At 36.7% G+C, this 26,317-nt stretch overlaps 1 protein-coding gene across 3 annotated transcripts in view; it reads right to left on the reverse strand.

Moving 5' to 3' along the window:
• LOC127632830 (transcription factor EB-like) overlaps nt 1–26,317 on the reverse strand; it is a 53,582-nt gene that overhangs the window by 8,261 nt on the left and 19,004 nt on the right. Inside the window, exons 1-5 of one of the 3 annotated variants that reach the window (XM_052111633.1) lie at nt 23,432–23,539; nt 12,647–12,908; nt 8,737–9,024; nt 4,993–5,085; nt 1,103–1,220 (exon numbers count right to left, since the gene is read on the reverse strand). In XM_052111633.1, the coding sequence (XP_051967593.1) occupies nt 1,103–1,220; nt 4,993–5,085; nt 8,737–9,024; nt 12,647–12,844 (697 nt within the window). In that variant the 5' untranslated portion in view covers nt 12,845–12,908; nt 23,432–23,539. Of the gene's footprint in view, nt 1–1,102; nt 1,221–4,992; nt 5,086–8,736; nt 9,025–12,646; nt 12,909–13,505; nt 13,588–23,431; nt 23,540–26,317 lie in introns of those variants that run through there. The other 2 variants (XM_052111631.1, XM_052111632.1) reach the window with 2 other exon arrangements.

Below are 26,317 nucleotides of genomic sequence, written 5' to 3' on the forward strand. Positions count from 1 at the left end.
TAATGGAGCAGGTCACATATTGTACATTGCTTAAGGAATATTCCGGGTTTAATACAAGTTAAGACCAATCAACAGCATTTGTGGCATCATGTTGTTTACCACAAAAATACATTTCGATTAGTCCCTCGTTTTCTTTAAAATAAAAGCAAAAATAGCAAAAATCAGGGATACAGTGAGGCACAATGGAAGCGAACGGGGACAATTTTTGGAGGGTTTAAATGCAAAGCTTATCATTTTGAAGATTATAATTTTACAAATACACTTACATTAGTATTTTTTTTACAGCTGTGTATTATTTGAGCTGTAAAGTTGCTTTAAACATCCTTTTATGGTTTTACAGCTTTTGTCATCATGGCAACAATGTTGTAAAATTGTATATTACTTTTTCTATAACAGAAAAGATTAGTAAGCGATTATATCACACTAAAATCATGTAAACGTGAATATTGTTTTCGTCTTGTGGCTCTTCTTTTGAAACCGCGAGTTTTGAAATGGTAACTGATTGGCCCCATTCACTTCCATTGCAAGTGCCTCACTGTAACCCTGATTTTTGCTTCTTTTGTTTTCAAAGAAAAGTATGGGCGAGACGAAATACATTTTTGAGGTAATCAACATGATGCCACAAATGCTATCAATATAGCTTAACTTGTATTGAACCCGGAATATTCCTTTAACAGATAATTCCTTCTATATTTAGAAATTAGTTAATAGTTTAAAATGTCATAAAACTATATGTTTTGGAAATTAATTGACAACTGATTGAAAACTCTGGATGAAAAGGACAACAACTTGACTGAACAATGGCCGCTAGGGTATAATTGCCAATAGCTAACTTCAGGCTGCCTTTTGGCCAATGAATTTCCATGATTTTCCAAGTCGCTTGGATTAATGGATAAGGATAGATAGAGACAACACAATGAAATGCTATAGAGAATAGCATAACTTGAAAACAATTTCATTTCTAAGACTTTTTACCTAATTTCCGTGATGGAAGTACGGACCGGGCAAAAACTGTAACTCCTGCAAAATATCAGTAGATTGCAACTGCATGCAATTTCTAACAGCAGTGTCAATGTGAGCAGCAGTGTCTATCAGGCTCTACCTGACATCTCTCTCTTGATGGCCAGGTTGGCAGGGCAGGAGTTGCTGGTCATGGCGATCGCTGGTCCGGTCATACCTGGCCCCATGTAGACATCCAAGTGGCTGCTAGACAGCGGGAGCTACAGTGCACAAAGAGATACATGATTTGTAGTGAGTTGGAAGACTATAACAGCATTTTAAAATAAGTTTCATTCTTAACATCTTCCTTATGAGATCTATGGCAAACAACTCAAATTACAAATCAATAGCACAATTCTTGTAAGCATTTGATGCATGTCCTCCTGTATTTGAGGAGTAGTGTATTTCCTTGGCCAATTTATTTGACAAAACAACCTATACTCTCCTTGCAGGAGAAGATTCAGCTAGTTTGTCTTGCAAATGGCATTTTTATGAAGCCATATTCGGTGTAAACCTGGTAAATCATCTCAATCACTGGAAGCCCAATAAACAATCAGCTTATCTTTAGAACAAAGCCATAAATGCTAGAGATAACATGTAGATAAAATGCAAGGAAATAATCCCACTCGGCTATTGCTCCTTGGGTGAGAGAAATGATTGACTATCACAGTTCTTTCTTATCGTCCTCTTTATTGTTTTAAACCTGTTGTATCTTATACTCTATCTTATTGTTGCAGTATGCAGTAATTGTGAGCAAGGCAGTCCTGGGCTTCTAATGAGCTGTGACAAATAAATCCGCTATCGGAAACCTCAGATACCTTATCACGAATGCTACTGTGAAACACAATGCCAAACAAACACAAATCAACAGTAAAAAGCCAGCACAGTGCCAACAAAGACAGCAGCTGAGAGTACTCTGCATTCTCATTGCACCTTACAATTTTTGCTCCGATCAGTCATTCTACCTTGCATGCTGCAGTGATATATACAGAAAACAAAGAAACGGCTCATTAAGCATTTCAAATGCTAAGATAAACTAAGAGAACTAATCTAATTGTAGGATGAGGGAGGGCTTGAACTCACTCTAAACAAGCTCTCGAATGCTGCCTCCTGATAAGCAATGACAATCATTCCAAATAATTGCATGCATGATGCAACCAACAGAAGGTGTTTGATGTCTTTTTGGTGCTGGGAATTCCATCCTGAGAGGCCTTTAATCGCTAATCAAAGAAACGTGATCTGAAGCAATGATCAAAGCAGAGACATGGCCAGCAGGGTCAGAGGCAGTCTTTTGCTGCAGTCTCATTAGGAGTTAAGTCTAAAGCCCACCTCTTCACCACTGTGTCTCTCGTGACCTTTAAACCCTCTAACTCCCCACTGAAAAACATAGTCGGGGCAAATTCACTACACAGTTGGGCCACTTTCTGCATGAGGTGTTTCACCTGCATCTTCTTCAGTAATCACCTACAATCCAGTTTAACCTTGTGCTAAATGCGCAAAAATAGCACTGCACAGTGAGTTTTTAAATTAAGCCATAGTCATTCTTTTCAGCACATACACGCCTCTTTCTATGAAAATTTGCATATCAGGCAATACACTGAATTTTATTAAATAATTTTATTAAAAAGGAGTTGGTGAACATTTTATAGTGATCTTGGCAGCAGTATTTCATCAAATGGAGAAAAACGTTATAGCCTGGGTTATATCCAGATGCGCGGTGGAGTAAAGTGCACATTTAGGCATTTTAAACTGCTTTACAGTCCCGGCAGAGTGTGCCAGATCGTGGTGGGCAGCTGCATTCTCCACTATATAGTGCTCAGACTGGCCAGTAAGATTGGGCATTGCACTCTGCAGTGAGTTTGCGCCGTTACCAGATGAGCAACATTACTTAGTAAATTGGTGCTAAAAAAAAAGAGCACACCGTGCTAAGGTGATTAATTCTTAGCTAAATATTAAACAAGTTGGATGATTTTCTTCATACACATCAACTCTGAATTGAGAACTTACACATACCACATACTACTTGCCACATACAGCTCGAGTGCATTGCCTTTTTGAAAGCAAGTATTATAAAGCCAACAGGATTAGGCCTTTATTACCTTGTAGAGAAGCATAACAGTTTAGGAAAATGTCTGCATATACTGTAGGAAAGATCATTAGGGACAAATGACAAGATATTGTATAGAATAACTACAGTCAACTAGTGGTTGACCAATGTGGGTATAATTGTGATATATATTTGATATAGGCAAATCCAATTTAATTAAAGCAATTAAGATTTGCACCTACAGTATTTGCTGAAATTGAAAAAAGGCACATTATTTATTAATTAAAAAATAATAATTTATGGATTCTGGTAGACTTACAGAAGGGATGTTTCTGTTAATTAACCAAGTGTGCATTGTTATTGGCTGATACCGTCAATCTCAAAATGGCAAAATATCTGCTGATTTATCGGCCTGGCTGATCTATTTCTCTATCACTACAATCAGCCCACATTGAACCCAAAGACAGAAATTTAAAGGTCTTTCTGGTAACCAGAAGATGACATGAAATATCTCCAAACTATAACAAGCATTAGTACTTCTTTATGGGTAAAGGGATTCCTCCCCTCCTTACACACAACAGATGTCCAAGTCCACTCAAACAGGCTGCAAAGCCCACAGAACAGCTGGAACCAAAGATCAATCATCACAATAGGAAATAGATTCCTAAGGAGACACTGATCAATAGCAAAGTTAATAACTTTCACTCAATACTTTACAAAACCACACATTCACTCAATACTTTACAAAAAGGACCCACTAGGATACAGCCACCATCAAGCAAACTAAAATCAAAACGGCCTCAAACAACGAGCCATTTCCAGATACATGAGCAGTATGACAAGGTTACCAGTGACCTTAAATTTCTCAAGGCATTGAGCTTTCTATTCTCTTTCAAGTCACAGCAAATCAACAATCCCACCTGCCCGTTTCCAACCCCAGCCCGGACTGGAGAAAGGAGAGTGATGAGTAAAAGACAGTTTTTTACTGCCTTACCAGCTGAATCTTCTCCCCATCGATAACCTCCACGATGGCATATGTTTTATTTGCATCTTTCATACTGGCCTCTGAATCTCTCATGGTTGCACACACTTGCCGTTAACCCCCTCCTCTGCAGAGAAACTAACCTGAGCCACACCAGGATCGTTTCTCTTCTACTGTCTCCTAAACACTAAACACTGAACTTTCCCCTATCTGGACTTTAAGCCTCCCCTCCCAGCCTTCTCTCTCTCCAAAACCTCCCCCATCTCCTGCTTCCCTACCTTCACAAAATGCCTTGTAAACAAGTTGAACTCTAACTAAGTGTGGCTTAATTGTTAATGTTGAGCAGTTACTTTAAATACAAAGCATAGTGCGACATCTTTCCTGATTCCGAACGCAATGTCTTCTCTGCTCGCTCGACCTTGAGTAAATCAGGTCAAATATTTAAGTCAATTAAACACATGAAAATACTTAAAAAATTAACCCCTCAAGCAGGCTTAAGGAAGCTGGAATTGGCTTAATATCGGATATCCATTAAATCATATATATATATATATATATATATCCAGGGGCAAAGTACTCCCAGAAATAAGTTGTTTTGAGTTTGCATGAGAGCAAAACCCTTGCATAATTTTCCTGAGACGGTGCTTTGCTATAATTAAATTTGACTTTTAATGATCACAACAAAGATTCTTTTCATCCCTGTAACCTTCATAAAAAAAGAGAACAACAAATGATCTAGCATAATTCCTCCATTGTCAATGTAGGAGGTTGCAGGGGTTTCAAAAAAATAGACCTATTCATCGGCAATAAGATGCAGTCTGTGCATCATAAACAGGAATTATTCAGTCAATTTTCCACTTACTGTACCATCTGGGATTCAGCTCTCTACATTAGTCAAACGCAGCGATGTCACAGACTATAAGGACTAAACTCAGTGAGACTTAGAGCACTGACTTTTACTTACTGTGTTTGGCATCTGCACCACGGGGTCAAGATAAGGATGGATGTCATCATAACTGGACTGCAGGCTGATGATATCATCAATAACCTCATCCATCTTCCCAAAAACAAACACATACGGATAATGTACTTGTTAAATCACATGATTTAGAAACTTGGTTTGCATTCTACAAAGTAAATATAAACACTTTTAAGAAACCTTCTTTATGAATTGACTAGAACAGTATAGAATGGCAAGAAATTACTGATGAAAGATGTATCCCACTCAATAGCCCTATGGGCATAATCCTTCTGTTGTTAATCTTAACAAAGATTGTTAGTGTGCCACAAGCACATTCACATCATCCTTCCATAGGATTTGGTGGCACACAAGAAGGAATGAAGGACCAAAGTCTACTCGGTTCCAAAGGGCCATCCTGTGGGTACCCTGTCACTCTTTAATCTGTAATTATACCTTTACGGCCATAATTGGCCACTTAAACTCCAATGACAAATGAGTTAAGTTAGTTAACACCCTGACCTTTGTGTGCATCTAGGAAAATAAAACCAACAACACCGCAGGTGAGAAATGGAGAAAAATGTAAAAATCATGGTGTATTAGAGATGAGCAAGAACTTGGTATTCAATTAACTTTCTGTGAATTAAAAGAGGAACAAATGGTGCTAAATATGTAACTGTAATAGACGTGCAAACCCTGAAATTAAGATGTTGTGACACCAGAATTAATCATGATGTCATATTGCAAGTCACACTGCAGGACAAGTCAACTAGGGCTGGGAATTGATACAGATTTCCCGATTTGATTAAATTCCAGCACTCGATTAGATTCCGATACAATTTTTTAAAATAATTCAACAAATTTTGAATAATTATTTAATAATTCAATAGTTTTTCATCATATTGGTCAAATTTTAGCTTTTGACATTTTTTTTATTCAGTGCATAAAATTAAAAATGCAAGAAATTGCATACACTATATATATATATATATATATATATATATATATATATATATATATATATATATATATATATATATATATATATATGTACACTGTACTGTACACTGGTGGCCAAAAGTTTGGAATAATGTAAAAATGTGGCTCTTGTGGAAAGTAATTGGTACTTTTATTCACTTGGCATTCAGCTGATCACAATGTCAAAACATTAATAACGTGAAAAATTACTATTACAATTAGTTTTTTGTTTTTCAGAACTTCAGAACTTAAACTAATTTAAAGAGTTCTCATCAAAAAATCCTCCACGTGCAGCAATGACAGCTTTGCAGATCCTTGGCATTCTAGCTATCAGTTTGTTCAGATACTCCACGCTTCCTTTAGTACTTGCCATAGATGTGGCTGTCTTGTCAGGCACTTCTCACGCACCTTACAGTGTAGCTGATCCCACAAAAACTCAATGGGGTTAAGATCCATAACACTCTTTTCCAATTATCTGTTGTCCAATGTCTGTGTTTCTTTGCCCACTCTAACTTTTTTTTTTTTGTTTTTCTGTTTCAAAAGTGTCTTTTTCTTTGCAATTATTCACAGAAGGCCTGCACCCATGAGTCTTCTCTTTACTTTTGTACCTGAAACTGGTGTTGAGTGGGTAGAATTCAATGAAGCTCTCAGCTGAGGACATGTGAGGCGACTATTTCTCAAACTAGAGACGCTGATGTACTTATCCTCTTGTTTAATTGTACATCTGGCCTTCCACATCTCTATCTGTAATTGTTAGAGCCATTTGTCCTTTGTCTTTGAAGTCTGTAGTGTACACCTTTGTGTGAAATCTCAATTTCAAGCATTGTATAGCCTTCATTCCTCAAAACAATGATTGACTGAAGAGTTTCTAGAGAAAGCTGTTTCTTTTTTGCCATTTTTTACCTAATATTGACCTTAAGACATGCCAGTCTATTTCATACTGTGGTAACTCAAAAACAAACACAAAGACAATGTTAAGCTTCATTTAACAAACCAAATAGCTTTCAACTGTGTTTGATATAATGGTGTTGGAGTAATGGCTGCTGGAAATGGGGCCTGTCTAGATTTGATCAAAAATTAAGTTTTTCAAACAGTGATGGTGCTGTTTTTTACATCAGTAATGTCCTGGCTATATTTGTGATTAGCTGAATGCCACTTCAGTGAATTTAAGTACCAATTTCCTTACGAAACAGCAAAATCTGTACATTATTGCAAACTTTTGGCTGCCTGTGTGTGTGTGTGTGTGTGTGTGTGTGTGTGTGTGTGTGTGTATGTATATATATATATATATATATTGCATGTTTATTGTTTACATGCATTATTTGTACCATTTACATTAATCAGTACTGTCTCTTTAAGACTACAGGCATCAACCAGTGAGCGCATCTTTAGCACATCCATACAATGCGTAATTAGAATGAAATGTTTATTTTTTTATTGTTTTAAATCAACAACTGACTGTAAAGAATAGAAAAGGTATTAAAAGAGAAATTATCCAATGAGATGTGGATTGCGTGAATCTCGACTTTGGAATTAATCAAACCAAACTTTTATTACTTAAAAGGTGCTGTAAGCGATTTTAGAATTCTGAAGCTTTCACGTGACTTAGCCGTTGGATTAGCCGAATCCAAAAATAATTTTGAGATCAAAACCAAGTAAAAGAGTTGCATTGTTTGTTCCTGTGGCTGTCAAATTGAACAGTGGTACAATAGCTTCCTCAACTGACAAACATAATGAATCAGGAATCAATGATCTGCTTCAAAAACAACACTATGAGAACGAGCAAAATGATTGACAGGTGAAAAGCGTCCATGTCCGCAGTCCACGGACACATTTTGTTTGCTGTTTACAAAGTCTACAGCTGTCACAGAGACCAGTGAGCTATCTTATGACACTTATTTCATTAATATCTTTAAAGGAGTAGGACATTTTTTGCATATTTTTCCATGAAAAAAAAAATATAGCTTAAAGCACCTTTAATCTGGTGAGTGAAATCTGAATGTTTAACATCTAGTAGCTAATCACAGACATTTTTACTTGCACAGTGCAACATTTGGCTGCACATGCAAGTAATTTTACTCACTATGTAGATGGTTGCAGCATAGAGTAAATAGGATTTAAGAATCTATATCAAGATTGTTCAAACGAAGATTGCGATGCATTGAAGAATCTCTATTTTCACCCAGCCCTAATGTCAACTATCCAAAAGTATTTAATGTTAACTACCTTTTAACTGTTAATAAAAAAAATAAAAAACAGTTCTCCCAAAAAATTTAATTATGTTATAATTTATTTACCCTCATGTTGTTCCAAATCTGTATGACTTTCTTTCTTATGCGGAACACAAAAGTAGATGTTTAAATGAATTTTATGGTCCGTCTTCTCAACACAATGAAAGCTTAAAAAAGGGCCCAAAAGTATAATAATTGTCCATTCATCCTGTCCGTCATATTCCAAGTCTTCTGAAGTCATAGGTTTTGGTGAGAAACAATCTAAAATGTTTGTAATTTCATTCACAATAGTTTGCATGTTTGCTTGGAATATGATGGACTAGTTTTAAGATGCTTTTGGTTGCTTTTTAAACTTTAAAGTGTATCCCTATCCACTACATTGTACTGAAAGATGGAACAAGATATTCATTATAACATATTTTGTGTTACGCATAAGAAAGTCATACAGGTTTGGAACAACTTGAGTGTGAGTAAATTATGACAGGATTTTCATTTCCGGGTGGACTATCCCTTTAAACTACTGAACTTAAAATGTATATACCTTATTCTCGTGGCTGGATCCGATGTTGAGCATTGCCATGGGACTGTTGGGGGCGCTATTTCCAGCAGAGTTCATTAGCTGCTCAGTGCGCATGCATGGAGATGGCAGGGGTGGTGGAGCAGCTCCTGTCTGACCCTGGGCCATGGTGGGTGAAGAAGGATGAACCAAGCTTGCTACAGCGTGTACAGTCTGCTTGGTGGCAAAGGTAGTTGACATAAATTCCTTGACTTGCTGCCGCTGAGATTGTTGGATGTGGTAGTCTGTGGGGTTCTCAAGGTGGGTCTCCACCTTTAAACACGTAGAGGTGAGATTATGAGACAATGAGACTTTATTAGCAGGATTATACTTCATAAATTCTGCACAATGCTGAAATATTTTTAATATTCATAAGCTGATTCACATACAAAGTGTAAACACTGCAACATTCTTGAGCAACATTCACTCAACCAGTGGCATAAATTTGGGGTGTGGCAATCTCTATTCATAAAAGTATCTATTTGTATAACTTATGTACCGGTATATGTGGGGTTTTCTTTAACTTTGGGCCCTTTCACGTCCTAGGGCAAGATTTGTTTTGCTTTTTGTTATCAGAAGGGCACTTGAAAATGTTGATGTGTGTGTATATATTTTACTGTTTCAGCCTTTTCCTAGACCAAGGCTTTTAATACTAAACTATGAAAATCCAATACAAAATACAACTTATGAAACGTTTATTATCTAAATAATGAGTGAAACAAACATAAACCATTACAGTATTATTATTTTTTTTAAATGATTTCTATACATTTTTCAAAAATTATGACTGTCCCACCGTTGAGGTGTTATTCCCACCACACCAATTAAATTAAATTATATATATATATAATATATATATATATATATATAATGCTAAACGGACCAGGACTAAATTTATCATTTTCTCTTTTGGTCCGGACCAAGAGAACCGAACTACAAGTGTGAACTAAGTCTCCAGTTTCCATCTCTACCCCTCGTTTCTGCCTTTTTCCTCTTACCATTCCACTGCATTCTTCTACAAAAATTCATTTTGATCTTGGTTGAAATGTAATCCTGTGCTCAGTCATGCATGACCTACTGACTTCAGGACTTCGGCCACTACTCTTTCCCCAGAAACACCAGGCTGCCACAACACAAGAAGAGATTACTGGAGTACCTAATCTTGCCTAATTTGGTCTTCGTGGAATCCTTAGAATTTAATCATCCTGTTGGGACCACTAGGATGGCCACAGCACTAGACCCAATAGATGGCAGAATTAGGGTCTCGCAGGGTTGCTCATTCATACCCCGGAACACAGAACTGCATGATGATTAGAACGATATTGGAATTTGGGGAGGTTTATGGGAGAGGCTGCTCTTTCTTATAATGAAAGTGAAAAAGGATTTTCAAGCACCAAAATGAAAAAATAAATAAATAAAAGGTATTATAAAAGTAATATGCATCTTGTTCACTGTCTTCTGAAGCCATACAATAGCTTTGAATAAGGAACAGAACAGACATTTAATTAGTTTTTCACTGATATCTTCCCATTGCACCAAAGGTCTGAAATGGACTATAAAACTTGTACGAAAAACAAAAAACACGAGTCTTGAGAATAAATATAAATTCCTGCACATACCCTTACCTTCTGCATCTTACATACTTTATTGCATACACGCCAGCCCCAATCCCTATTCACTTTCATTATATGGAAATGAGTGCCCAGAATACTCTTCAAAAACTCCTCTTTTGTGTTCCACATATGAGTTTGGAATGACATGAGGGTGAGTACATAATGACAGAATGAGAGCTCAAATAGGCACTCACAGTATTCTATTTTAAAATATTCTGACAACACTGCTATTTTAAAGGAATTTTCCAGATTCAATAGGAATGAAACTCAATCGACAGCATTTGTGGCATAATGTTGATTACCACAAAAATGTATTTCGACTCGTTCCTCCTTTTCTATAAAAATTTAAATCGAGGTGACAGTGAGGCACTTACAATGGGAGTGAATGGGGGCCAATTTCTGAACGTTAAAATACTCACTGTTTCCAAAGTATAGCCACAAAAAATAAAGGATATGCATGTAAACATGTTTTTAGTGTGATAAAAATCACATACTAACTGTAAGAGGCAATTTGACAATTTAAACAACTTTACCGGTCAAATAATACACAAGTTTTAACAATTTTAATAATAAATCATATAAAAGCGGATTAATTTTACATGGAGCAGGTCACCTCCTCATGGGCGCCGCCATGTTGACAACACAATAGAACCAATGATTGTACTGTATTGATAAACAGGACTGTGATCAACCAGACAGTTCAAACAGAATGAGTAAAAGTGGAAAGATAAAATGTCCAAACAAGAGGTCCCTTTTGGAGTAATGAAACAAACAGCTATGATCTGCAGCTCTCACAGCGCATATCACTGATAAGCAGCGCAACATAAAACGCCAAGTACTAGCACAAACTGGTTATCAGCCAGCCAAGAGCTCGCTAGTCGCAGCAGTCCGGTCACGCCCTACAACGTGCAAAAAATGATTAGGATTGGATAGAAGAATGCCCATTATAGGGATGTGTGTAATATGAGATGGATAAAAACACAGATTAAAAGTAACTAAACAGATGATAAACAAACACATTTGGTAAGAAGCAACAGCCCTCCAGGACGATGGGTGTCAGTATAGAGTCCAAATCCACAAACTACTTCAGGGATCGATGGGACGAGTAAGAGCCAGCTAATTCCTTGCTAAAATCTTACTTAGTGCACCTTTAACCTTAAATGCATTGAAAACTGAGGAGATTGTATTTGATCCAAAAAGTATTGGTGACCACAAACCAGTGCTTATACATAACCAGCCAATTACACAAGTGCAGCCCTACAAGTACCGTGGAGTTTATATAGATAGATCTCTTACCTGGAATACGCAGGTATTACAGATTTAAGACTACAGTAATAGTCTTAAATATTCAATTGAGCATGGGTGTACAATTATTTTGGTACAGGGGCCAAATAATCTGTTAAGTAGAACATGGAAGAGAGAAGATAAAAAGTTCTGTATAGTTGTATTTTATAAGCCCAGAAGTAGTAGTGCTCTCATGCACTCGATGAATGATGCACAATTATCTGAATGGGACCATTCTGTGATTGCTTGAAGTTTTGCTGCTACTTTTCTATCATGTGTTAGTAAAACTGAATAAAGTATCATTATTAATTGTTTATTTTACCATACTTCAATGCTATGCTGTGCTAATTTAGTATTCAATTTAACACTCTACATCAGGAGTCTGGTTTAATAGTAAAATACAATTTTCGAAATTATAGATTCTAAAAGCTTATTTTAATGTTGTCCGCAAAGTGGACAAAATTGTTTTATTCTCAATAGATTATCAACCAGTCATGATGATGTGCATCTCCTCAATAGTTTGTTTGGCATCCCATTCAGTACACAACTGAATAAAACAGGCTGCACGATACCGATAAATAATTACTGCTCGAGTAACATTCACATACAGTTGCGAGGGACTTCAGGATATTACAAATAACACAAAGAACAAACATTTTCCTCTCTCACTTGGTTTTGTTTGTGTGTCCCCTCCGCGTGCGAATGAGGATCTACTGGGATGTTCCTAAAGTTCATAACTGAACATGTTTGCTCGCCGATCAAGATCTAATGCATGATAAATCGACCCGCGGGCATTAGTTTGCCCTGGTCTGCAATTGAGGTTGCTCTAAGATTCGTTTGAGGGTGCTTAGGTGAACTATGCCTTTAATGTGGTCAGAGAAGCTACAGTGAACTACACTTTATGATGGAATCAGAAAACTTAAAATCCAAGAAGATTAACCAATATTCCATGTGCACGGCATTTAACAATCCACATACAAGTTGATGGACATACCTACCTTTAGCACTTCCACAGGGACCTGCATGGGAGCCTGGAAGTGAGTTGGCGCTCTGATGGCTAGTGAGGACGCAGATGGGCCTGGCATGCGATGTTGAATGTAATGCATGGCTTCTGCCTGTTGCTGCCGCTCCCGCTGCTCCTCCTGCTGCATCTGGTCCCGCATGAGCTGCAGGCGCAGGGCAATGCGTGACGACATGGCTGGGGGACGCGGAGGGCGGGCTGCTGCCGCCGCGCAGTCCAGCCCGAAAAGCAAGGTGTGTCTGTAAGGAAAAGGTGAGTTAGATGCAGCAAATGTGAAGAATATGAATACAAGCAATTATACTTGAGTGTGGCTGCACATCACTCTATTATAATAAGACACTAGTTATGCAATAATTAAAAAAAAACGCTCTACTTCATAACATAATTTGACGACTGCTCCTATACATACAGCAGCCACAAAAAGTTTTTGGACACTCATATCACACTTAATGAATTTCATAGCACTAGATAATAAAATAGCGAACCAGAATCGGAAATTTTTTGGAGCGATTGACCTGGCTTCATACATTTTAAATGTGTCTTAAAGTAACAGGTCACACAAAAATGAAATGGGAAAATTGAATGGGAAAAAAAAGATGCAATGCTAGTGAATGGTGACCGAGACTAACATATACTGCCAACATAACATTTTCTTTTGTATTACATAGAAGAAAGAAAGTCATACAGGTTTTGAAAAAAGATAAGTAATCAGTGAATGAGGACAGAATTTTCATTTTGTACCTTTAAGTGTCCAAATAAGGTTCCTAAAATAGAAAAATAAATTGTTCTGTGCATCTCTTAAAGCATTTTGTTTATTGTGGGTGCCTATTACTTACCCCAAAACGATCCATCTAACCATGAGAAAAAACATCATGGCTAATTATTACCCAAAATAATATGAATATCCTATGGAATCTCTTTGAAACCATTCTCTGAATTAATACAACACAGATGAGAGAGTGCAACGATGAGTGCGATTGGGGAAGTCATGTGAGGATCAGGTGGTGTGTTTTTTTTGTTGTTTTTTTTAAGCTCATATGAGTGGCCTTTCAAACTTAGAAACACTTCCAAAAAATTCTTACCCCATGTCTCTCGCCCCCCTACAAAATTGCCCACACCCTGTCTCATCTGAAGTGTTGGGGAGTTCCTCATTTTTGGCTGCTGCTGGCCAATATGCAAACAAGTATTACTTTGCTGTTATTGGAAGGTGTAGATACAAACACTACAAATAAGGAAGTGGCATTTAGATGTACTTATTGAGAAAGATGATGTGCTGAATATGCACGCTACACATGTTGGATAAAGTCAGATGAGGCCTGCTGCCGGTTGTCAGACATCTCTTAAGTTAAGAAAACCCTTAGTCAAATAGCTTTGAAATTATAACCAAGGGTTTTCTTAACTTAAAGCAGCAAAATTTAATATATTTACTGTACTAAAGCATAAAATGATCATAATGCGATATCAGAGATTTAGGGAACATGCTAAATTGAGTGAGTACCTGTGTGAGCTTCAAGGCTGGGGAGGAGGGGGAGGGGGATACAACGCTCTCCAATATTTTGAATTTGGACAGCAGAACCCATTTTAAATGCTTGATTTCAATGTTACATATTGCTCCTTTAAAGGAATTGTTCACCCCAAAATAAAAATTCTAGCATTATTTATTTACTCACTCCCATGCTGTTCCAAACCCATATGACTTTCTTCTGTTTTAACAAAAGGAGATGATAGGCAGGATGTTATTTAGATTTTTTTTCTCTCCACACACGGAAAGTGAATGGTGACTGAGACTATAATACTGCCCAAGATCTCCCTTTTTGCTCCACAATACTTTTGAGTATTATTTACTCAAAAAAGGATGAGTAAATAATAACAGAATGTAGATTATATTTTGGGGTGAACTATCCCTTTTAGTAGTTTTTTAACACTGAAAAGGCAGTATTAAAAGGCAAATTAAATTACACAGAATAAAACATAGAATAAAATGTGGTGGTAAGCGTAAGGCTCAGTTCAGATCCCAGTTAATTACAATCAGTGATGGGTGAAATGCATTACTAAGTAATTAATTACTGTAATTAAATTACTTTTCCATTTTAAAAAGTAAAGTAAGGGATTACTCTGAATTTTTCAGTAATTACAGTTACTTCTGATGTAATTGTGTTAAATACTGTTAAGACTACAGAACCATTCTATATAAAACAATAGTGAATTTAAAATCTAAATCTAAAGTCTATTGTTAAAATATATGTTTTCTAATTTATCGCTACCCCCTTAAATTCTTTGGCCAGTTCATGAAAAATGTATTTGATTTTATATTTTATTTGAAAGAATTAAAAGAACTGTGTCATGTCTATCCTTGTATTTTTTGTCTGGTTGATAGAAGTCAGACAGAGTAATTAGTACAGTAATCTAATTACACTGTAGAAGATGTAATTAGTAGTTAGTAATTCATTACTTACCCAACAGTTATTAAAATTCACTTTTCAATAGCACATTTGGACTTGATTAAACTGACCTGACCTGTATGTTTTTTGTTTTTTACAGTAAAGCATTTACTCCTATTTACATTGTGTATACATTTTATATTGACAGCCGACCCACAAGTTGACAGGCCCATTGGGAATAGTCATGGTGCTCCCTATAGCTAGTCCATCCCTACCTATGTCACATCACAAACTACTTTATAATGTACATAGCCATTGGGGAAAGCACAAACCGGAGAGACAGGGCCGACTATGGAGAAAAGCTTATTGTATTAGAGGTACAATAAGCAAAGCAGCTCCTATTGAGATGGCACTGAAGCAGTATTTAGCCCACAGTGTACATTTCAGTGGTGGAGGGGGAAACACACACTGCAAGCTTTGTGGTTCGCACTTGTCAGTGGACACTTTCAGGCTTTGTCACCAGGGCAGAGGCCAGTGGTTGACTCAGTTCCAGGAGAGCAGTGCTTTAGCACTGGCTGTCTCACAAAGAGAGATGCCACAGCTGGACAGAGCCACAACAGGGATTTAGAACTGGACCAGCACCAGATAACCTGGTGGTATCTGATTTTATGAGGAAACGTTGGATGTGTCACCAGAGCTGCAATAGTATTTAGCTATTTTTGTTAAAAAAAAATTCTGAGAGGTTTGTTGTGTATTGCTATGTGGTTGCTAGGTTGTTCTGGTTGGTTGCTAGGTGGTAGCTAAGGCTTTCTGAGTGGTTCCTAAACAGTGGCCCAAGTCTCTATGATATTCTGACTCTGATGCCTAGATATTGCTTGCAGGGTTGCAGTTACAAATGCTTGGGCCTGGTACAAAACGGATTCAGCGGGGCCCCCTCCAGTCTGTTATCCAATGGTACCTAGACGGCTTTCACTGTTCCGCACCGGCTCGTATCTTGCTTCATAATCAAACGAGAAGACAAGTCAACATGCCAATACTGAATTAGCTGGTACCCTGACATCGACCCCATTTAGTCAAGTTGCTGACAAGCACAAATCACAAATGACACATTTGCATCAACTCAAATGCTTAGGATTGATGCCTTTCGAAGCTTCCGAAAATGTAAGTTGTACCTGTTTGTTGCCTTTCGCTGCACATACCTGTCATTCACCCTAATATCTGTTCATATGGGATATTGGCCAATTCCATCAACCCAGAATTCAAAATTACTCCAAACTTTGCTTCTTTTGCCCTTTCCACATAACTCTCCAGTTTGTTTATCTGCAGTAACATAACATTATCCACAACTAAACACTATACGGATCACCAGCTGCACAAATGTTGCATGGCAAAATGGGTGACAGAGCTGACGATAGCTTAGTATTAAGTACAGTACTGTAAATTGATTGATAATCAATTTATCAATATTTTTTGACAACCTTCACACTACTGAGAAACACAGATTCTGGTCCTGTGGAAAAAAGGAAGTAATTGCATTCACATTAATCAGCGATTCAGAGGTTGCATAGTCCCTCTAAGTTTACATTTATACTCCACTGACATTTAGTTTTAGGGTTGGGCTTAGGGTGGATTCTTATTAAAATATGCATTCCTGTTAACTTTAATACATAATTTACCACTAAAAACAACTAGTTTTACAACTTGCTTTTGGAGCCACTCTGTGGACATTTTACCCGGAAACTGGAGTGTGCATGTGCCATACATTCAACAACGCTACCAGCTTCGGCCACTGGGGGCAGTGCTTTGAACTATGATAAGCAAGATCAATTTCAGCTGATGAACTTTCATTTTACAATTGCCGAATTCACAGTGAGATCAGTCTGTCTCTTGTAACATTGTCGTAACAAGGAGAGCATTTCTGAACAAACTGACGTATACACTCTGCATATACTGACGCTGCGCTCCTCTCCCACTCAACCCATCGCTGAATGCCAGGCATACACTGCCCCGATGAAAACACATCCAAAGCAGCCTGCTATCAAAGTCCCCCATTGTTGCCGTAGCCAAGGAAATGGCATCTCTACATCAGAGGAAAAATTTGAATCTTTTGTTTAATTTGCAGAGTAAAAAAGTGAGCCATACTACTCACACACAACACCTACATGCACACAGCATATCAGATCAAATTTTCAGATGAGTTGTCTGTTTAAATCCTGAAATGAACTCTCAAAAGACAAATAGCCAATAAGTTAATCTTAGCAGAAGACAGCGAATGGTCGGCTTTTGGACACTGCTATAACCTACAAAGGAAGGGCATCCAAGAGTCTGGCAAAGAACCAAATAATGTTGGCTGTTCTACCCACCCTGATTTACCACCCACCCTGTCTAGCAAGGCAGTAAGGCAAGCAAAACCAAAAATAAACCCACACTTTCTGTTCCTCATTTCAGAGACACCCTGTTTCATCGGGGTAACGGACTGCCGGTATGTAAATTATACTCCTCTGCAGTACCCAGTGAACGTTCCATATTCTAGCCAACTTATCTGGCATGTTCTAAGGATTCATGCTCGCAGTTAACACTCGCAAAGCTGACACTAGGACAGCTCTTAAACAGGAGGATGATTTCTGCAGCGTCGGTGCGTGGCTACACAGCAACCTGCTCCTTCCTATTTTGTGTTATAATAATAAAAAGAGTGTTGATTCCCTGAAAAGCTGAAAGAGAAAAAATACTTTTTACACTAGTAGAATGATGAGTCTTAATAAGCACAGAGAAGACTTTTATGTTATTTTAGCTAATGTGTATTTTAATCTGCAAAGATCGGCAACTATAAGTAGCCATTTGTAGGGTTTTCCCCCCTGAAGAATGTAAACACTGTGGCATTTCCAAAACATTGCCTTTTTGTTTAAGTGGCCCGTCAATGCTGGTCTCAACCAATGGGGTGAGTTTTGAGCAGGATAACCTGTTCAACAGAACAATGGACGCCGGGAGCAGTTCTTTGTGAAACCTGATTGGAAACAGTCACTAGTGGCACTATTATGGAACTAGTGGTGCAGAAATGACACTTCAAATTTGATAAGTTGAATCAGGGGTCCCATGATTTGAAGAAAACCAAGAAAAATACCCAAATGATGCTTGAGTCATGTGCAAAGTTGTCATGCCTCTTGGGCTCTTATCAACACAAGCGATGACCTCACTCCCAGACTCGTGCAATCAAGTAAATAAACATCACTGCAACTTCTGCTTTTACAGTCAATGATTCGCTATTCTTATTCCAAAACTCATAAGCTGTAAAAGAGAAAATGCCATTTCACCAAATACCAAATGAGAAAAAGCACTTCCAAAAACACAAGTTTCTCAGCTTTCACATGCATAGGACATCACCCTGACCTCCTTGACGTTGGGTTGGGAGAAAAAAAATGATTCTCAGATGCATTGCGATTCTTTCGTCAACGATTCTCAAAAATTCTGAATTGACTCGGAGTTCAACTTTAACAGCACAGTGGTGCTTATGTGTACAACAAAGACAGAGTGAGATGCACATATAGTATACTAAAGACAAGAGCACACTACAGAACTGGTCACAGAATGGATATATCAACCAAACGACCATCGTCCCCGACTGAAACTATGATCTTGATATTAATTCACAAACTCAAGCACAAACCAAAAGGAGAGTTTATCCATGATAACATGTCAACAAACAAAATGAAAGATTGGCTTGTGCACAGAAAAGTAAAAAACTGCTGAAAATATTGATGAGACAGCAGTTCGAAAGACTCAGGTGATGTTTTTATTTTCAAATAGTTTTTTGTCTTCTGCTTCCCAATGCCTTTCTCTTCCCTTCGCTCTCTATTTCTTTGGCTGTTACTCATTGCCGGTCTCTCACTCGTTGGTACAGAGCACATACAAGAAGCTCGATTGCCTTCTCAAGCAGCAATCCCTCTATTTGTGTCATTTTACTATCACCTGTGGTGTGGAAAATTAGAAACTGGCATTTACACTCTCAATAAAGCAGATATCTTATGTAGCCAGACTTGATGAGCAAACAATAGTTACAGTTATAAGCCAGGGATTGATTAACATTCCAGAAATGTCAACGATGTCCAGTGCACGTGTCAAGACACTTGATAAAATCTAGAGCACTGTCAAGCTCTATTATGCACTTGAGTGTAGTCTAACTTGATTAGACTCTAACTTATCTAACAGCTACAATGACCTGTGGGTCACTTGTTTTGATGTGTTTGTTCCCAACTCACGCAAGGTATACACTTCATAATTTTGCATGGTCTTTTGCAATGGCATTTACTGCCTGACTTCTTGACTCTAAAATGAAAGGAAAATACCTTTGTTTAACACTACCAGACAACGCTGTTATTGAGTGCTTTGTTTTTTAATGTCTTTAATGCTGCAGAGTGCAGTTTGTGCCATGTGCAACACGTTTTCTGCTAGACCCGAAAATACTCAAAAAACTGTGTGTGTCATAATTACTTTATTATGCTCAGCTATGTGGAAATGTCTTCTTTGAAAGGTGGGCCATTTAATTTCTGCTCCATTAGCAGCACCAAATGGAACAGCAAATGTATTTACTTTATTGACAATATTACACTTTAAGGTTAATTCAACTTACAAACGGCTTACTTACAGTTGTCTCTGCATATTATATTACGCTAGGATATGAGACAGCATTTTAACTTAAAAAATGAACCTATGTGCTTCTGGAATTTTGCTCCTCCATTACACAACCATGAAATATACTTCTAACTACATTTTGTCAATCTTTGTCTCCGATTACTCACCCTTTTCTAAAGGAAACCATAACCCAATCACAACCATAATGCAACAATTCACTTTGACGGTATTTACAGGAAAATACATGGTTGAATGAGCTCTCTAACAGACAGTCCAGCTGCGCCAGAGACAACCTAAATGGTGTATTCTCCACAGCTTTCTGTGCCTTTAATATATCTCTGTGAGAAATATCTCACAATTACCTCTTTGTGTAGAAAGTGCTGAAAGTGATCAGGGTGTCCTCCACACGCTGCTCTCTACATGACTGTGTGCCTGCCTATGAGTGGGCTTAAAAACTGGAAGAGAAACACAAGGATGAGTACTATAATGGTCATTCTTTGCCGGGTGAGGCAGATGAGTAATATGAAGAGGTGCTGTGGCAGGACGAGCCAGAGTGCCATTGGAGTGATGAGAATGTTGCAGATAGCGGCGGCTGTGCGGTTTCCAATAGCCCAAGTAACAAGACAACAGGTGCATAACAGATACATCTATTTATAGGTTTTCAATTTCTTGGCTGAACTGTGAGACATCTAATTAAACTTGTTTCCAAACTGTCAGATATAAATGGGTACAGCACATTAATGCATATAGATTCAACACCTCAGATAAGATGTTTCACAATGCTGTTAACCCTTGTGCATCCTTGTGGACATTTTTGGCTTTTTCAGTTTTGTTTTTTTGATAACTTTGTCTGTGTTAATGCTAACTGCATAACATTTTCCACAGGTGTGAATTTTTATTGTAATTTTAATATTTCACCCTATTTTCTTTAAAAAAATATTTTTTGCACTAGTTACACAAAATACTCCCTCTTAGCGTCGTTTTGGACAAAAATGGCACATTGAAACCCATTAAAACTGCGATTTTTATTCCTAGTGCCATTTATCTATACAATTATGCAATCTTGTGTAACATGCTTTCATTATGTTGGCAAGGCTTCAAAATTTACATTTAAAATATTTTTTACCAGATCGTGCCATTTTTTCAGGTTTGGCATATCATCGCTTTTGTTGTTGTTTTCTGCTGTTTTTGGCTTATGCATATTATAGAGCCAATTAGATACATTATGAATATATAATTGTGTGAGTGTGTTGGTATGGATTTCAGAGTGTGGTTTGTATGTGTCTGAGGCTCTAATAATAAAAATAAAAAAAATTCTGTTTAGCATTTATTAAATTGAAAATAATTATAATTATTATATTTTTTATAAAAAACAACAGTGGCATTATGTAAACAAACCGGCATTTAAAGTGTTAAAATTCTGAAAATAAATGAATGTTTGGTAATTATGATTAGAACTGATGCTGGTTAAAATATAAGTCAGTGAAAGTAGAAAAAAATATTATTCTATAATATTTTTATGACACTTTTTTGACATGGCCATTTTTGTCCATTATGGACCTAAGTGGTAGCTTTTTTTTTAAATCTGATACTGCATAAAAAATATGAAAGCATCAAAATGAATGTTGTTGTTAATCATTGACATATCCGAGGCTCTAATAATCAAAGACAAAAATTTCTGCTTAGCATCTATTAAACTGAAAATAATTACTATTTTTCATTTTTTCCTAAAAAAAAACAACAGTGGCATTATGTAAACAAACCAGCGTTTAAAGGGTTAAAATTCTAAAAATGAATGAATGTTTGGTCATTATGATTAGAGCTGATGCTGGTTAAAAAAACTATGTCTTTTTCACTATGTCTATGTCAGTTTTTGGACATGGCCATTTTTGTCCATAATGAACCTATGTGTAACTTTTTTTAATTGATGCACAAGGGTTAAAATTCCGCTATCATTTCCGTGATTATATCACACTGATCTCACTGTGAATTTGGTGACAGCTGGAATTTCAGCTTCAGCTGAAATTGGTCTATGCTTACTGAAATTTGAAATACTGCCACCCAGTGGACGAAGCTGGAGTGCTGTTGAACATATGAGCCCCAATTTCCAGGAAAAATGTCCACAGAGTAGCACCAAAAATTAGTTGTATTTATAGTTGTAAATAATGTAATAGTCAACTGAAATGCATATTTTTATAACTTCATCTAACCGTTAGTGAAGTAACAATCCATTCTTAGTGGAAAAATGCAACCTCTGAATCGTGCATTGATTATGTGAACACGATTACTTAATGGTTTTCATGGGACCAGAACCGTGTCTCTGAGCCTGCTTGTGTAACATGCTATCAGTCACACCACAGGAAAAGGCAACCACATTTAAATGATGCAAATGTGTCTCTGATGGTAGAATACTTGTCAGTAACTTGGCTGAATGGGGTTGATGAACCAGAACATTCAGTAGCAATATGTTGACTTCCCATGTGATCATGCTGGATGATACACTGCCATTCAAAAGTTTGAGGTCACTTGACTGAAATGATTCTCATGATCTTAAAAACATTTTGATTTGATGGCATATGCTTAAATGTTTGAAATTAGTTTTGTAGACAAAAATATAATTGTGCCAACATATTAATTAATTTCATTACAAAACTAATTATTGCAATTTTTTATATATATATAAAAGTTTTTGAAATGGATGACTTGGACTGAATAATTAAAAAAGCATCAAATAAGTGCCCAGTACTGATGGGAACTCCTTCAAAACTGTTTAAAAAGCATCCCAGGGTGATACCTCAAGAAACTGGTTGAGAAAATGTCAAGAGTACAAAAGGTGGCTACTTTGAATACTCTAAAATATGACATAGTTTTTATTTATTTTGGATTTATTTTTTAGAAACAACACAATTCCTATAGTTCCATTTCTGTTCTTCCATAGTTTTGATGACTTTACTATTATCCTATTTACTATAAAGAATGTGTAAATGACCCTAAACTTTTGACAGGTGATGCATATGAAAGTCATATAATGTATTCAAATGCAATAATTCTATCCTAATGTGCTGATCTTAGAACAGTTGCCCATATATGCCTGTTGTTGCTGGACATGAGGCACTAAAATAGGCTGTCTAATGCGTTTGGCTGACTTATAGGAAGGCCCACATGGACTCTTCACTCATAAAACTCTAAAAGTTTGTTATTCACAAAGCTCTACATGTTCCCCGCCCTTTGTATGTTTGTTTGTTTGTTACATATTTGGGCTAATTAGACTGTGCTTTTAGCTCCACCAAATTTCCCCCAAAATCAGCACAGAAAATGGAAAAAAATAAAAAAATAAATGAAATTCACATGAGCTTATGGGTCTTAGCCAGTACATTAGGTTTTTCTCACAATACATCTATAACCATTATAAAAGCTAGTACATGCAAAAATAGACTTTGTTTTAAATAAATGCACAGCCCAAGGGATTAACAAGAATGCATTACAATACTTGACAACCAGCAAGCAAAATATTTCTCTGTTGAGACATCCAATAAAACACAAAATGTTTAGTTCTTTCAGAGGCCTTTCACTAAATCTGTGGTGCCCTTATAAATAAAGGTAACAACAACAATAACAGAGTATTTGAGCCCAACCTAGGTTCTTTATATCAAATTATCAAGAATAAGTGCCTTAAAAATGATTCATATAAAATAAATTGACTTGCGGCTAACAAGAATCACCATCCATATCCGAGTATTGCCATACTGTACCTTCTTATTGCAGTTGTAGACAGCCAGTGCAAGCAAAGTGGGCTGGTCAATGATTATCTTATTGTATTTGATACACAATCCTTATGTACTGTAAGTCACAGCCTAGTCCAAACCCCACTAGTGTCCCAACACAATACTGAGCCTTCATGTTGAAGCCTGACTCTTATACTGCACCAGTGGCTGGCTGAGAGCGCCGCCACTCGTGACCAATAGTCAAACAAAAATACAGAGGGCGAGTTATCGGAAGTAACAGGGAAATCCTTAGTCATGATCCTTACAATGTTCACAACTTCTCCTCCTCTGTCTATTACCTCCACTTCCCCTAAATGATAACAACCCTGCAGGCTTCCATGAAAGAGGAACAAGGGGCAATCATTGTCCACAATCTCTGTCCTCAAGTCCTCTTCCATCTCATCTGTGTCTGTTGCTAAATGTAATTAGACTGGAGGATTGTGGTGAATCACTGATTTAGAGTGGGTCAGCAAGACTCTCATGTGGATGTGTGTAAACACACATTTCATATGACGGCAGATAGATCAAGTACATTTGGATTAGTATAAGTTTAGGGAAGTTTCCCTTAATCAAAATAATATACCTGTAACTGCTACACATGGTCAGCACGGTGAGGACAGCAAAGTTTACTTCATGGTAGATTGAAAAATCTGTCGATGATGTCTAGCAGAGTTTACTGTGGTTTGACTGGATGTGGTCTCCAGGTCACACTTAATGATCATTACCAAAAACCTTCATGGACATAAAAGTCACACTTTAGAGATGCACTTAGATGCTCTACTGTTTCTGTTTTAGGGCTATGGGAACAGTAGTGAAAAGTCATACACTATCGGTAAAACGTTTTGAAACACTTGACTGAAATGTTTCTCATGAACTTAAGGCATTTGATTAAATGTTTGAAATTATTTTTGTATACAAAAATATAATTGTGCCACCATATTCATTTATTTTATTATAAAACTAACATGTAATTAAAATAAAAAACATAAAATTCTCTGTAATTTTGGGGCGTACAGATAAGAGTAAGACATCATTAGAGACTATAAAGGGTCTACTTTTATTTGTGTACACTCACAATGACAACAAAACCTTGTGCTTTTGTAAAATAAAGAAAATAAAAAGTGTGCGCTTTTATCAGTCTCTGTGTTCACGAACATATTTCTGAAACCCTTCACAAAAATGAACTGAAACTCAGCGAATACTTATCACACAAACATGAAACATATGTCTTAAGAAAGCTTAAAATGTCTACTTTTAAATAAAACAATTAAAATTTAAAACAAATAATCTCCTGCAATGTAATCTGTATGAAACAAAGTGATGTACAGTTTTTCCTGGCTCAGCTAATTATCCCTAATGTGATCACACCCACAGGCACTATTCATAAGGTAATGTGCTGAGGCGATCAATGCAAATGGTGAACGCCCCCGACTGTGCCTTAAAAACAACAAGTCCATTCACTTTTCTGTGTGTTTGAAAGATTGCACGATACACAGGCGAGGAAGCTCTTGGATAGTGATGAAGAGTTAACATTTTCCTCAGAAGAAGAGCGGGACTCCGATGAATGTTTGTATTTTGAAGAGAGACTTGATCCAGCCGAGGATACAATTTCGAATGTGTAAGTTATTTAGATTTCATTAGTTGACATGCTATTTTATATAAACATGTACATATTTTACTAGTGGGACTGTTTCCAGACTTACCAGCCAGGATTTAGAGTATTGACATTTGAAATATGTCCTAATAAGCAAGTTTTAGTTACATTTAAATGCTGTTTCGGCAAAAGCAGGCATTTAAATTGTATGCTGTATGATATAAATATGTTATGTAATATGATATAAAAATAATAGGATTGTTTAGATTATATTATATATAGTGTTTATAATGCATAGGTGTAAATGTGTCAAATGTGATGTAAATATGCCCATATTAGAAAATCAGCGTATTATAATGATTTCTGAAGGATCATGTGACACTGAAGACTGCATTAATGATGCTGAAAATTCAGCTTTGATCACAAATTGCATTTTACAATATATTTAAATAGAAAACTGTACTTTTAAATTGTAAAATGAGTTCACACAATGTTTTTACTCAAATAAATGCAGTCTTGGTGAGCAGAAGAGACTTATTTTAACGGTAGTTTAGGTCTAAAATTAATAAAAGTCTTTATGTAAAGAAAATGTATAGTCTGATTAATTCTTTTAACTTAACTTAAAACTTAATTTTGATCATTAAGTCTCCACACATTCATTCTCTTTCTGTCACTCTTTCCTATTACTCAGTGATAGGCCCAGGTGAGGGGTCTTTTGTCTCCTCAGGTGTGAATGACAATCAGTATTCATGATCATTCACGCCTCATCGCATATGACATTACTAACACTAAAATTGTCTTACAAAAGTTCAATTACTATATTGTTTTGAATGAATGAGTGATCAGGATGGTTTTCACATAATTTTGTGGCAAAAACTCAAAAGTCTTGTGGACAAACGTTTAGTATGTGTTACATGGCCTTATTTCAATTACTTAAATGTTTTTTGTTTTTTTAAACCATGCATAAATGTTATTTTCTCAAAAATACAAACATGTACACACATGTTGCTCACATCTTATTGTAGCCCAGTTTGTGCTGAATACAGTGTTCAGACTTTAGCCATTAATGTGTTTTTAAGCAACTGAAAAAAGCACAAATGTCAAGGCATGTCAAATCTTCTCCCGGGCTCAAAACACCCTCAGACCCCAGAGGGTTAAAAAGCATCCCATGGTGATACCTCAAGAAGTTGGTTGAGAAAATGTCAAGAGTACATGTCTGCAAATTCTAGGCAAAGGGTGACTACTTTGAAAATGTAACATTTATTTTGGATTTTGTTTAG

The sequence above is a fragment of the Xyrauchen texanus genome, chromosome 39 (genome assembly GCF_025860055.1).
Source record: "Xyrauchen texanus isolate HMW12.3.18 chromosome 39, RBS_HiC_50CHRs, whole genome shotgun sequence".
NCBI classification, from domain to species: Eukaryota; Metazoa; Chordata; class Actinopteri; order Cypriniformes; family Catostomidae; genus Xyrauchen; species Xyrauchen texanus.